The sequence below is a fragment of the Carassius auratus genome, chromosome 32 (assembly GCF_003368295.1).
Source record: "Carassius auratus strain Wakin chromosome 32, ASM336829v1, whole genome shotgun sequence".
Classification (NCBI taxonomy): domain Eukaryota; kingdom Metazoa; phylum Chordata; class Actinopteri; order Cypriniformes; family Cyprinidae; genus Carassius; species Carassius auratus.
Window position 1 is genome coordinate 6351515 of NC_039274.1, and position 14557 is coordinate 6366071.

At 37.1% G+C, this 14557-nt stretch overlaps 2 protein-coding genes across 2 annotated transcripts in view; both read left to right on the top strand.

Annotated features, from left to right (window-relative positions):
- The first annotated feature begins 217 nt into the window (after positions 1-217).
- On the top strand, positions 218-5827 carry LOC113051445 (mitochondrial carrier homolog 2-like). The gene is made up of 13 exons (XM_026215198.1): positions 218-375; positions 1440-1524; positions 1610-1716; positions 2552-2575; positions 2726-2782; positions 3255-3312; positions 3419-3470; positions 3545-3604; positions 3873-3966; positions 4195-4242; positions 4741-4808; positions 5096-5171; positions 5654-5827. Exons 1-13 carry the CDS (start codon positions 289-291, stop codon positions 5762-5764), a joined length of 927 nt encoding a protein of 308 aa, XP_026070983.1. The 5' UTR covers positions 218-288; the 3' UTR covers positions 5765-5827.
- Positions 5828-8152: 2325 nt separating this feature from the next.
- Positions 8153-14557, top strand: part of LOC113052371 (uncharacterized) — a 17949-nt gene continuing 11544 nt past the window's right edge. The window contains exons 1-11 of the mRNA XM_026216827.1: positions 8153-8215; positions 8745-8825; positions 8922-9047; positions 9162-9266; positions 10321-10383; positions 10505-10642; positions 10723-10866; positions 11965-12210; positions 12303-12448; positions 12846-12927; positions 13203-13312. Of these exons, the coding sequence (XP_026072612.1) occupies positions 8174-8215; positions 8745-8825; positions 8922-9047; positions 9162-9266; positions 10321-10383; positions 10505-10642; positions 10723-10866; positions 11965-12210; positions 12303-12448; positions 12846-12927; positions 13203-13312 (1283 nt within the window). The 5' untranslated portion in view covers positions 8153-8173. The remainder of the gene's footprint in view (positions 8216-8744; positions 8826-8921; positions 9048-9161; positions 9267-10320; positions 10384-10504; positions 10643-10722; positions 10867-11964; positions 12211-12302; positions 12449-12845; positions 12928-13202; positions 13313-14557) is intronic.

A 14557-nucleotide genomic window follows, 5' to 3' on the forward strand; every position in this document is an offset into this window, starting at 1 on the left:
TAAAGTTGTAGGCTATTTAGTAAGCCAATTCTAGTCTGTTTGCGAAACAATTTAATCTGTTTATAAAATGGTCTGAAATGATATAATCAGACCAGCGGAATCACGCAAACATCGGCAGCACAAAAATGAGATCACCTTTTGTACGTGAGGAATCTCGCTCAATTTAGGCTTATTTTATAAGGCGAATTTTATTAGGGAGATTTTAGCGAGATCTGGCAACACTGTTTTGCGCGTACTACCAACGGACCTTCTCTGTCAAGGAGGGGGACGTTTCGGATCGCTTTAGTAATGGCGGAAACATGTGGCCAAATCCTCCTCGGGTCTGGATTAACAATCCTTTCCCACCCTCTTATGTACATCAAGGTTTTAGTTCAGGTAAAATTAGCATTTACACATTACTCGCAACAATGCCAGCCGCTGCAGGTGGACGCCTGCTCACCCGCTACTGTCGAGTAGCTTCGGTAGCTTGTGGATATACGTTAGCTAGGTCGTTTGTTAACAGTGACATGGTTAATACATATTACAATGTGTCCTTCTGAGCATTGCTGTGTGCAGTAACGGTACATTGGTTTACAGGGATAAAGATGTCGATGTTCATAGTTAGCTGTGCTAGCAGGGTTGTTGGCCGCTGTCTTAACTGATGTGAGTTACAATGCTCTGAAAGGTCAGACTGGTAACGTTAGGTCTGTCAGGAATACTTTTTCTAGATTTTGTTTAAATATACCAACACGTTGTGCTTTGTTAATGCGTTATATGTACTCCGAAAACAGAGCGATTGGCATATATCATTTAATGTTGTGGTTATGTATGTCTGTCTTTCCGGTGTTCTGACGATTTGTGCTGACTTATCCTGTCAGATTTGCTACCTCCCATTAAAACAGATGGTAGCATAATTAGATGGAGAAAAGTGTTACCTTTCAGATTCTGCTTCCCTTATGATATTAATAAGGTGTGAGGCTTTATTAACATGTATACTTACCCTTACAGTGGGATAAATACAGTGTTGGTAGCATAATCTGATAGGGAGCATTATTTGTTAGAACATATGCTATAGATAAAGGTTATTGCAGGTTATGGGATACATACACAAACACGCGTGTGTATGTGTGAGGCAGTGTGCTCTGCATTTACAGTTTTCTAACAAATGGTGTATTAGGGAAGTACAGATGTCACCCTATTTGATTTGTATAGAAGTGAAAGTAAATTGATTCAGCTTTACTACTGTAAGCTAAATGAGATTTATATTCAAGATTTAACATTACATAGTTTACCTATGATGTATAACCACACATTTTCACCCTAGAGTTATAATATAAAGGACTACAAGAGCCCCCCCCCCCCCCCCCCCCAGGACACAATAAAATGTATTGTGTATCAATATTGACATTTGTATTTATTGGTGCACTAACTTATTAACTTATTTTCATCTGTAAAAATAGGTTGGACATGAACCTCTTCCTCCTACTCTAGGCAGAAATATGTTTGGTCGACAAGTGTACCAGCTTCCAGGTCTCTTTGCATACGGTAAGATCATGAAGTGATGATCTGAATCTGGTTGCTTCGTTTTTTTTGTGCATGCTGCTCTCATGTTGACATTTGTTTCATTTAGCCAAACACATCATCAAGATCGATGGCAAATCAGGCCTGTTTAAGGGCCTCGCCCCAAGGCTTTGTGCTGGGACCATTGGCACCATTGTTCACAGTAAAGTCTTGCAGGTATAGTAAGCACACCTGGTCCTTTAGAGGTTTCCTTTTTTGAGACTGTTTTTATAAGAAATGTGTATGTTTCTGAGTGAGAAACTAAGGATAACACACTTCCAGACGAACATACCATGACATGCACCAGTCATTCGTTAAGTAATTCGCAGCATTGGTCTGCTCACTACCTCATTCAGCACAGAACTGACGTCATTCTACTACCTCATCAGTCAGTTTAAATGAAAAAAAAACTGCTCTTGAGCCCTTTGTCACTTTAATCAGACTTGAATAAGCTTTTTGTTTGCTCTACAGTCTTTTTATCTGCACTGTTTGTTGACCTCACTGGTTTGCATTCTATCTGCCATGTTACTTGCGGTGCTTTATTTAACCTTTTTTTTTATCATGACCTAATTTGTATAGTTGTTTTATATTTGATCTAGATTTTTAGGCTCTACTGTTAGTGTTATCTTTATGCGCCATGGGTCTGAGAGTAATGCAGTTTCAATTCTCTGTATGTATGTACTGTACATGTGGAAGAATTGACAATAAATTGACTACCAGACTTCAATAACAAAATGAGTTCTGAAGTCTGGTAGTGTGTTATACTTGGTTGTTTGGTCTATAATGTCCAGCTTTTCCTCTATAACCATTTGCAAAATCAGTAAAGTGAATGATTTTCCATGTAAAGATTTCCAGCCTTTAGATAGGTTTCTTTAGCCGCGAGACTTGTGTTAGGGTGTTGCTGGCTGTATGTTGTACTGTTCAGACTTCAGACTGTTGCAATGCAACTTTTGTGTTTATTTAGGTGGGCAAAGTTATTTAAAATGTCTCTAACTTTTGCTATAACCCACAGAAATGCCAGGATGAAAAAATTGAGGTAGGAACATGTTTTTTGTAGCTATTATTTTAGTGCTTTAATCCATTTATTTTTCCATTATTTTTATTTTAGCTGGCATTGCTGCAGTTAGTTGCACATTTGTGTGTGATATAATATGAGAGCACGTATCTCATCTCTTCACCTTTTCAGATATTGGGAAGCAGTCAGAAAGCAGAGGAGGGTTCTCTGGAACATGTAGTAAATGAGGTAAGAGATTTAAAGCAGAATTTTGAACTAGTAGCTTTCATACCACCTTGTATAGTGAAAGTGAAAGTGACGTGACATTCAGCCAATTATGGTGATTGGTGACCCATACTCAGAATTTGTGCTCTGCATTTAACCCATCCGAAGTGCACACACACAGAGCACTGAACACACACACACACACTGTGAACACACACCCGGAGCAGTGGGCAGCCATTTATGCTGCAGCGCCCGGGGAGCAGTTGGGGGTTCAGTGCCTTGCTCAAGGACACCTAAGTCGTGATATTGAAGGTGGAGAGAGAACTGTACATTTACTGCATTAATATTGTTACCTGAATTTGACGTATCTTCAGCCCAGTTTGCATTGCAGTCTATATATACTTTCATGTTTGCACCATGCATCTCATGTTTGTTTTCTGAGATGTGAAAATGTTTTGTGTGTTTTTTTGATGCCCCCACCCCATTGTCTTCTTAGACCACTAAAGAGATGATTGCACGCTCATGTGCTACAATTGTCACACACCCTTTTCATGGTAAATACAGTTAATACAATAAATAACAGATTTTGTGATTTGAATCTCACGTTCCTCTCACGTTCCTCTTGTGAATGTCACCTGTTGTCTTTTTTTCCAATCCCAGTGATCACTCTCAGATGCATGGTCCAGTTTATTGGTAGAGAAGCCAAATACAGGTAAGTTGTTTTCTTTACAGGGACAGTTCTCTTTTCTGTCTCACACATGTAATCATTTACTTTGTTCTTTCCAGTGGTGTCTTTGACTCCATACTTACCATCTACAGAGAAGATGGAATCCTGGGTTTTTTCGCGTAAGTGCAAAATTACACTTACTTTTTTTTTTTTTTTTTTTTTTTTAAGTTGTACTGCTTTTAATGTATGGCTCCATTTTAAAAATGCATGAATGTGAAAAAAATTGTCAAGCTTATTAATCTACTTGTCATTTTAATTTATAAATAAATCTAAAAAAAGCACAACATTGAGTAGGCTTGACATGAAAGATGTTCATGAGTGCTTTCAGGTCGTTTTCCAACTCTTTGAGTTTTTAACTTAAGCATTTATGTGTTTGCCAACCCACAGTGGCCTCATTCCTCGTCTTCTGGGTGACGTTCTTTCCCTGTGGATCTGCAACATGCTTGCTCACTTCATAAACACTTACGCTATAGACGACTCGGTATGTAAACAAACACACACAAACTTGTGTACAAACAACAAAATGTCTTGACCCTATATTTGTACAAAATTAAAAGTTATGTATGCGAGATACTTGTAATCTTTCAGTATTTATCGATTCATCGTTGCATACTATACATTGCATACTTGGGTACAACAGTCGTACACAAGTATCAATCATAATTGCATGTTATTTGGGGAGGTGATAATTCTGTTGTGCCTGTTTCAGACGAGTCATACAGGAGAAATCAAAAACTGCTCTCAAGCTGTTACCGGGGTAAGTTTTTTTAATTTATTTTTTTAATTAATTTATTTTTTTTATACAGAAACATTAAATGACGAATAATGTCTCAAGCACCACCACCAGCCCATAATTTCTGTTTAAAATAATGAATATGCATTTATACATTTTCATTAAAACATGGTTGCCACATTTCAGTTCCAATTATTAATCTTCTATAATAAAAAAGCTTTATTGACTGATGTTTCTAGCTCTTATGCTTTCAAATAATATTAAAAATAAATGTATATACTTAATCTTAAAAAGCCGTGTTGTTTTCTGAGGAGAAGCTGATGAGATTGGGACTTCTCAGATGGTTCCTCCTACACCTCTAAATTGTATTTAAAAATAATACTAATATTTTTAGGAATAAAAAAAGAAAAGTGTCAAATTTAACAATATAGAATTATATTGTTTTGTTTGACTAGGTTGTGCTATTGCTTTCATTCTAACATATTTTACCTTTGTACTTCTCTCTTTTTGACTTTTACTCAGTTTTTTGCAAGTATGCTGACGTATCCATTTGTATTGGTGTCCAACCTGATGGCTGTTAATAACTGTGGGTAAGGGATGTTGTGAATCTCTATTGGAAGCATTTGTGAATGGCATTAAAGGAGATTTTACTGTACATGAATAGTGAGTCAGTAGTCAGAGAACTTCATGAGAAGCTTGTAATCTTGTTTAACCCCTTTCAAATGATCAAGTTCTGTGACTATAGTTAATTTATTCACTTATTATCCTTTGCCAAAAATGACATCACCTGTATGTCCTTACAATATTGAAGACTAATGGAGGGATTGTTGTAAACAGATAATACATTGTAAGTAATGTTTCTCCTGATCTGACCCAGGCTGGCTGGAGGTCTGCCACCTTATGCTGCCGTTTATCCCAACTGGCTCCACTGCTGGGGTCACCTGAGCCGAGAGGTGAGCAGTTTGTCTTGATATGAGTTACTGTGAATGGAGATTTGTGTTTTGTTAACTTTTCTTGAATGTGTCGGTTCTTCCACTGATGACCTTGTGACGCTCATTAGAATCTGAATAGGCTAATTGAATTAAAGGCATAATAGAATTAAAGCAGCGCACCATTGTAATAATGAGTTTACCTACGTGACTGCTTAAAACAACCTGAAGTCATTTATTCTACTCAACTGGATCCATTTTCTCTCTCTTTTTTATTGCTTAAGATAAAGATGTTTCTCTTGTCATCCAAAAGAGTTGATCTGTTAAACTGGATGAGTGACAGAACATCTTGAGCCACCCTTTTAATGTTTTTCTTCTGTGACTTATTAAATGAGACACTTCATTATTAAGAATGACTGCTTTTAGGAATGTTACCATTTTTAAGAAACTATAATTTTTTTTTAATTCAGAAAATATAATTGTTTTTCTCTTGTTGTGTGTCTCAGGGCAACATGAGCAGAGGCAACAGTCTGTTCTTCAGGAAGTTGCCTGCGGGGAAGATGTATGCCATTGAGCAGAAGAGATTTTTTGAATGGGAAGCTACCAGTATAGTCTAAAATTATAATAATATAATTGAGCTGGCCCACAAAGTTGGACTCCTAATTCTTCGTATGCACTTGTTTAAGATGACAAACTTTTTTTTTTGATAATCATTCGCATCAGCCTCCAGGATTATTGCAGTTAATTGTATCAGTACATTGTTTTCACTACATTACGATGCGATTTGAAATCGTGAAACATTAAGAGCTTTATTTTAATACCCAGGGATTTGTATACATCACCAAGTAAAACAGACCACAGTATAATTTCAGTGGAGCAGTCGAGGGCGCTCTTGACCATCTGTGCCTGAGTCCAGTACAGGCCTGTACACCAGTTTTGTTTTTTTGTGCTTGACCATATTGCTTGTCAGTAAAACAGTAATTCTACACCTGCTGTTGTTTCTACTGGTTCATGCACTGACTGACTGACAAACAAGAAATTCTGTTCCCGTTAATCGTACACTGCGTTGTGTGTGTGTCCATGTGAGAGAAAGAACTGTGTGTTTGTTGTGGAGGGCGATTTCCAGCCACATCCATCTGAGCTCTAGTCAGTCAAAATCACTTGAGATTTTTATTTCTAATGTCATTCTGTTTGACCCAAATAAATGTGGGAATGCGTTTTTTCTTTGGTCTTTGTGTCTTTTATTCATCCATCATCTGCACAACACAGACAGGTGCTCAACATACAGAAACATTTTAGAAACTAGCTGTAACATTGTTCATCTTCAGTTCTATTGTCATTGTCCAGTTAAATACTGTTTAACCAAAACTGCAAATACCGTCTATATTATTTACATAATGCATAGTGCAAGAAAGTATGGAAGAAGAAAAAATTATTAAAAAGGGATTTATTAACTGCTATGAGGTTTTTTGAGATTTCAACCTTGGGATCTGACGGTTATTTAATTATATCAAATGTTTCAAAAAGATACAATTATGTATTCAATTCAATTTATTGTATCATTTGTATTAAATTGATTAGTACATTTACATTTTACATTTGCATTTATTAATTTAGCAGATGATTTTATCCAAATTATTAAATTATTAGTATCAACCAAAGCTAAGCTAGAGTAGTAAAGCTGAATTTTTACTTATATTTAATGCAGTTAATATTAACACCCTAAGCAATTAAATGTAATATGATACAATATACTTTTTATGTATGCAATACACTCAGGGTGTTTTAGTTTTTTTGGTCAATGTGGCCGATAAAGTGCTCAGTTCGTCATGTGATCTCAATATATGGTGTAAAATATTGGTATGCTTGGAGTCTTCATTTTTTGTGAGTAGATAATAGGGTACAGAAAGTACAGAAAATCAGTTTTGATCGTCTCCTGCAGCATGTAACTAGGTTTTTTTTTTTAAATGACCATAAAGTAGTGTTTGGGGTTTCAGTGCCAGCTCAGGCACCCCATGACACACCCTGACCCCTTACTCCACCCCCTTACATTTTAAAAGCAGTAATGGGTAGACTGGATCAGTTCACTGAATTTCAGTGTGCAGAATGAGCAAATCTTTCCTGAAGTCATTTGAGCAGAGTTTGCGCACACTGTTAAGTGTATAAAACTTAATCATTGTGAATTCTTACTGACATCTCCTTATGCCTGGAGCTGATTTCCAACTAAAGAATAAATTAAAAGGAGAATTTTACCCTCATCAGTTTATTGTAAATCTATATTTAAATTAGGCATATTTCTCAGTGCTCAGGATATATACATATGGATCCAAGACTCCTTACTCTGGTCATACAATTTTATACATATCCCAAAATTCAAAGTTACCTTAAAGAAGAGGATATCTAATGATATTTCCGTTTTTACAACAGAATTAGTCTCTATCTTTTTAGCCCTTGAATGGGTAGAGGAAGGTCAGTCATTGAATATGGTAATATACTTAGATTTATACTCTACATAGTATACATCATAACCAAATATTGTTTATGAAACAAAATTAAAGAATGGCAAAAATGCTAAGATTCTTGTGTCCAAGAAAACAAAGTAGCTAGCTGAAGATCCAGCAAAATAAACGTAATAAGCAAGACAGGGGTTAAAGGGAAAACAACACAATAATAACTGGTTTAAATTATTCTTTATTCAGATTAGGAAAACATGAAACAGGACTACAACAACAACTATTGAACACCTGCTTGTATTCTGTGTCACATACGAAGCAGAAAACATAACGCAAAATGTACACACAGTGCTTTATTAAAATATCTAAAAACAGCATTTTTAGATTAAAGGATTTAAATATCACCGTTAAGTAGTCGGAGGGTTTGTTTGTCGGTTTTTCTCACTTATATTTGTCACTACACTCCTGTCCAATCGGTGGCGGTGTTGCAGCACGAGCAGGTTTACCAACCGCACAAAAATCTACAAGAAGAAGAAGAAGAAGAAGAAAAAAGAGCAGCGTCAACACTTCAAGATGTCGTCGCTGAATGACAGATCAGTTTGGGATGAAGTGGAGGTCTGTTTTTATATGTTTATGGGAGGCTTCTTTACTATTTGCCAAAACTGGTCATTATTGTACATATGCGTAGAGATGTGTATTAGAAGAGACGTGTTTAAACGATGTTTCAGCACCGGCTCTGGGTCTGATGGCTTTCTGATGGAAGAGCACAGCATGACACAGTGAAAATCACACTGCTTCATTCAAGTCTTTATAAGTGTGTTCATTCACCCATACGATCATTCATGTTAGATAATGACAGACAACTCAAAATCTTAACTCGGTCTAAAATTTGTAAAAGATCTCGATGCATCTTTAGTACAGCTAGCCTCATCCGATTACGGCTTGCTAGGATAACGTTAGCAGTGTGAGCTAATGGTGATCAGTGCACTGAAGTCTCCTGCCGCTCCTATTCAGTTTAAACAAGCGATGTTGTTTGAGTTTTGATACTCATTATAAATAGTGTATCTTACCTTTTATGAGTTTAAAGGCTGGAGGACTTTAAAACAAAACGTATATTCAGACATGACTCTGTTATATTTTATAGGATGGCATCGGCGAAGAAGTCCTTAAGATGTCCACTGAGGAGATCGTTCAGAGGACTCGTCTTCTGGACAGTGAGATCAAGGTAAACCTGATACTGTGATTCAGGCTTAGTGTGCTGATGATTGGTTTCAGTGTCGTCTTGCAGTTCTGCGCCTCTTTATGATGAATATGATTTCAGATCATGAAGAGCGAGGTTCTGCGTGTCACTCATGAGCTGCAAGCCATGAAAGACAAGATCAAGGAAAACACAGAGAAAATCAAAGTGAACAAGACTCTGCCCTACCTCGTCTCTAACGTCATAGAGGTAATACTTGTCCCCTTTATTTTAGACATCTTATTTGGTGTGTCAGAATGGGACAGAAGGACACTTTTTGGTCCGTGCATGGGATTTTAAAGTCTGTATGTGTTTGAATGGAAGCTGCTAGATGTAGATCCTAATGACCAAGAGGAGGATGGAGCCAATATTGATCTGGACTCTCAGAGGAAGGGCAAGTGTGCCGTGATAAAGACCTCCACGCGGCAGGTGAGTCTGTGTTAGTTGAACAGCTTCAGCCTTGTTTTTATATGGCCATACATTTCCATTATGCTTTTCTTTCCTTCATCACAAACATTTGCCTGTGTGTGTGTTTTAATACTGATTTGTGTTTTGTTTTGAATGGGTTTCAGTCAGTTTATCTTAGGGGTCAGCAGTATGGGGAAAAATATATCATATCAGGATTCGTTTTTTCTCAACGTTTGTAATTTATTTTATCATAATGATAAGAACAAAGATTCACATTACACATACACCTAATATACAAATAAACAAACAGTGCTTTATTTTTCAGGTACATATGGATGTATTTAGCAGTAGCGTTCAAGAAATTGAACAAGTAAAAAAATGAAACCATTTGTATATATTATACATTGATTCTTATTAAAGCAACTCTATTAAAGTTCTTCAGTCAAGAGCAGTTAGGGATTTTCTTAACATTTAAAGGGATAGTTCACCCAAACATGAAAATGATTTGATCATTTGCTCACTCTCAAGTTGTTTTTAACCTGAATGTGTTTCTTTCTTCTGTTGAATATAAAAGTGATTTAAAAAAATGTGGGTAACCAAATAGTTGCTTGTCCCCACTGACTTCCGTAGTATTTTATTAATTTTTTTTCCTGCTATCAAAGTCAGTAGGGATCAGCAGCTGTTTTGTGTGTACTAGAGAGAAATTGATAGTTGTGGGACAACATGTGAGTGAGGAAATAATGAAAGTATTTAAGTTTTTGGGTGAACTGTCCCGTTCATGAAATGCTGTTGCATGTTTCGAACTATTAGTCTGCTGTCACTAAGAACTGCACACATCTAATACACAGGCAAGCATCCATTTTCTCTCAGTCTCAACTATTTACATTCGCTTTAGACAGAACCAGCTGTGTTTATATGTAAACCTTGTGTGTTTTTTGATGCGAAAGATAACAAGTCCGAAAACAGGCACTGTGTTACAGGGGTGTTGTACAAGTTAAATGGCTTTAAAGCACATGCAAATAATATACTTTATCTCAATGGTTTTATAGTGTATGACATAGTACTATAATTGCAGACCTATTTCCTGCCTGTGATTGGTTTGGTGGATGCTGAGAAACTGAAACCTGGTGATCTTGTGGTAAGTGAGAATTAATTTCTCCTGACAGACCAGTTCAGGATTTTCACAACCTTAAATAGTGTTGCTTAAAAAATATTCTCCCTAGAAACATGCTAAATTTGCTTCTGCACCTTTTCCACAGGGTGTGAATAAAGACTCTTATCTGATTTTGGAGACTCTACCCACTGAGTATGACTCTAGAGTCAAGGCCATGGAAGTGGATGAGAGGCCTACAGAGCAGTACAGTGACATTGGTGGCCTTGACAAACAGATTCAAGAGGTAATGAAGGAGATCAATGACAGTATTGTAGACAAAACATTAGTGGATTTATTTTTTAAATAACTGCTTTCTTTTTGCAGCTGGTGGAAGCAATTGTTCTGCCCATGAACCACAAAGAGAAGTTTGAGAATCTGGGCATCCAGCCACCGAAGGGAGTTCTGATGTACGGACCACCAGGCACAGGGAAGACCCTGCTGGCCAGAGCCTGTGCAGCCCAAACAAAGGTGCAGAGTCTCTGAGCAAAAGAGAACCATCAGCGCTAGGGCTGAATGATTTGACGGGGAAAAAAAAAATCACAATCTGAAGTTTTATTTTTCCTGATAAAATTATGATTTCTGTTGCTTACTGTTCTAATATTTCACTGAAAATTTAATGTTTAAGAAAAACAAGTATTTTACAGTACAATTACCAGTAACGGTAATTAATATCTCTTCATTTTCAAATGTTAAAAAATCAAACTTTTATTTTGATGCAAAACTGCAGGGACCATTAAAGCGTCTCATTTGTTTACAACAGCCGATTTATAAGCACTTCTAACTACAGGTATTGTTTGGTTAATGTTGCGTTCCCAATCCAAATGCAGGTCAAAACGCGACCCAAACTCAGAGCAGTGTCTCGAAGACACTGAAAACTTGACCATGAGCTGCTTGAGTGAAATAGTACTTCACTCTAAAACACACATCACTTTGATTTAATTTATTTATGTCCTTTGCGATTTGCAGTTATTTACCCTGTGACACTTCCTATCAGTGTGTTTAGAGAGTGCTTGACTTGAAAAGCTAAATTAAAGTCTGCTTTTGCGCTGGTGCTGTTGATGTTACATTTAAGACATTAGTTCTAGTAAAAATGCAATGTTTTTGGAAGTGGCAATAAGGGAAAAGTACTTTGTTCTTAGTAAAATCTATAATAATTTATTTAAAAATTACCCTGATAAAATGGTGTTCCAAGGTATAAATATATGGTGATCCATTAAAACAATACTAATTTTTGTACCTAAAAAAGTTTACATAGGCACTTTTAACAAGGACCTATATGGTAATTTAAATTAAGCTGTCGATCTGCAGCACATACATTTTTGTTACATAATGTAATCAGAAAATAAATTAATATGGACATGTGCTCCAGTAATGGTCAAACTCTAAAAATAGCTCCTATTATGGTGAGTAGTTAAATTGGTCTTTAATTTATAGTGTGGCCTTTTGGGGGTACAAATAATGCAAATTTGTCCCGAGCAGAAATTAAGATTGAAACCCCTGCACTACAGTTTTTGTGTTGATGCATCAAACTTTACCTCAAGTTATTCTTTTACTGTCTTTTCTCAGGCAACATTTTTGAAGTTGGCTGGCCCTCAGCTGGTGCAGATGTTTATTGGTGATGGTGCCAAACTGGTACGGGATGCATTTGCTCTCGCCAAGGAGAAGGCTCCCTCCATCATCTTCATTGATGAGCTGGACGCTATCGGCACCAAGCGCTTTGACAGTGAGAAGGCTGGAGACAGAGAGGTGCAGAGGACCATGCTGGAGCTGCTCAATCAGTTAGACGGCTTCCAGCCCAACATGCAAGTGAAGGTAAACACTTGAACCCATATGCAACTCTATCATAATCATGGACCTGTCAGTCTCAAGTAAATTTCTTCTTTTTTTTTGTTTGTGACCCCAAGGTGATTGCTGCCACTAACAGGGTGGATATCCTCGACCCAGCTCTGCTGCGTTCAGGTCGTCTGGATCGTAAGATTGAGTTCCCCATGCCCAACGAGGAGGCTCGGGCTCGCATTATGCAGATCCACTCACGCAAAATGAACGTCTGGTATGGAGCATTTGTTCTTTTGTGTCTTAATTGGTCTTGGCTGTTGTTATGAGTAATATATTTTACTGTTTTGTTGGGCATTTGCTTTTAAATGGTCCTTTTGTGTTTTTGCACATACTGTACACTGGTGAGACAGTTGCAGTGCAGAGCACACAGTTATTGTAGACAAGACATGAAGTAAAGGACACAAAACAAGAGCTTTCAGAGCTTATTTAATGATTTATTGAGGTTTTGTTTGATTGCATTGCAGTCATTTTTCTGTTCTATCTGTAAAACTGAAGTGCAACTGCTATGCAAATTTGAATTCTAATTCTCTTGCACAAACTACTCTTGTTACTCATGTTCTTCCCCATAATTTATTTCATGACTGTATCTTTCACTTCTTTGTGTGCTGTAGTCCTGATGTGAACTATGAAGAATTGGCGCGCTGTACCGATGACTTCAATGGTGCTCAGTGTAAAGCAGTTTGTGTTGAAGCTGTAAGTATGCAGTATGCAGCCTTTATTTATTTATATATTTAATTTATTATGGATTTTCAAATAAATAAACACTTAATCAAAACAATCAGACAAACAAACAAAATATCTGACAATACCTGACAAAAATAGATTTTTGTTTGCAAAAGAATCTGAGTCAAAATGACACCCTTTAATGCACCACTTAAAAACTAGTTTTTTTCTTTTGGGAGAAGTCATTGCTCCTGTTTGTTGTTATTGCACGTTACCTATATGTGTCTCGTTCGCTTTTGTGTTAGGGTATGATTGCTCTGCGCCGTGGGGCCACTGAACTTAACCATGAGGACTATATGGAGGGCATTCTGGAGGTCCAGGCGAAGAAGAAAGCCAATCTGCAGTACTATGCTTAGCCCAGTGAAGGACTGTGTGTGTGTGTGTGTGTGTGTGTGTGTGTGAGAGAGTGTGAGAGAGAATGTGAAAGTAGTCCAACAGCAGGATCAGGTAAACCTGTTCTACTGGGATCCAGAACTGTTCTGAGGGAGACCGATCAGCTGAAATCAGACCGGACTGCCTCCCAGTGATGACTTATGGAATAATTCTCAATTAACCTCTGTTTGTCTTTCAGTTCATTAAAACACAAACCTTTTTTCCATTATTTGTGCGTCTTCTATGAAGGTGTCAAGTGTTAATATATGTTTCTATATATCTCCATTGTTTTTCCTGGAAAAATAGACCGTAAATAATCCTAGTTTTGTAATCAAGCTCTTTCATTTGTGTAATTTCTGCACCACAAGTGTAAAATGTAATTGGAAAAGTGACTGTCTACACACGCTCCCAATCTGCCATTGCTCGTACAGTTAGTCCCGCGCCAAATTCATCCATTGGTTTTGCCAATGGTATTGTCAGGCTGGTAGAGATCCTCAGAGGAACTGCAATGTTTTAATAGTGCTGAAGTGTTTAAACTTTCACAGGAATCTATTTACAATTTACAGTATTTCAACTTTTTTCTTTCTAGTTTTATTTTATACTTGTACATTTTAAGTACAAAAATACATGCCTGCGATTCTGAAAGTCACTGATATGGCTAAACAGGCTCTCAAAGTTTTGTTACATGTAAAAACAATTTGCACAGAAAGTCTAATATCATACTTAAGATGTTCATAATTCAACAACATGCCACTGTGCAGTTCATAATGTTGGGAGATGCTGCTGTATTTTATCTAAAACTTGTAAGATCCTCATTACTTTTCAGGCATAATGTCATTGGAAAATCTTTACTGGATCCTCTCTGTTTATCATTTCCCACACTGACATATTGTTTTCTTGAAGGGGTGAAATTCATGCTAAATCTCTCGGATGAATGAAAAAAATAATCCAAATTTCACAGTCCTCTTTAAGACTTTTCCATTATGTCAGAGAAAACATGCTTGTGTACATGTTCAGTGCCACGATGTAACTTCATCTGACACAGAACTTGTCCAAAGGGCCAGTGGTAGCCCAGCACTGTGTACACCGCTTACAACGGCAGGGTCACGACAAAGGCCAGTCAGTCAGTGCTAGTGTGGCTAGTAAAGACTCATCAAAATAAAGCTGCTATCACAATGCCATTGAAGATCCTCTTTTGTCTAAATGATTCCATAAAGAACCTTTAACA

What these genes read in the sequence shown, in the direction of transcription:
- LOC113051445 (XM_026215198.1), top strand. Translation starts at nt 289, where the DNA reads ATGGCGGAAACATGTGGCCAAATCCTCCTCGGGTCTGGATTAACAATC. An exon ending in TCCAGGTCTCTTTGCATACG is followed by an intron (nt 1,525 to 1,609) that starts GTAAGATCATGA and finishes TGTTTCATTTAG; the next exon opens with CCAAACACATCATCAAGATC. An exon ending in GCCAGGATGAAAAAATTGAG is followed by an intron (nt 2,576 to 2,725) that starts GTAGGAACATGT and finishes TCACCTTTTCAG; the next exon opens with ATATTGGGAAGCAGTCAGAA.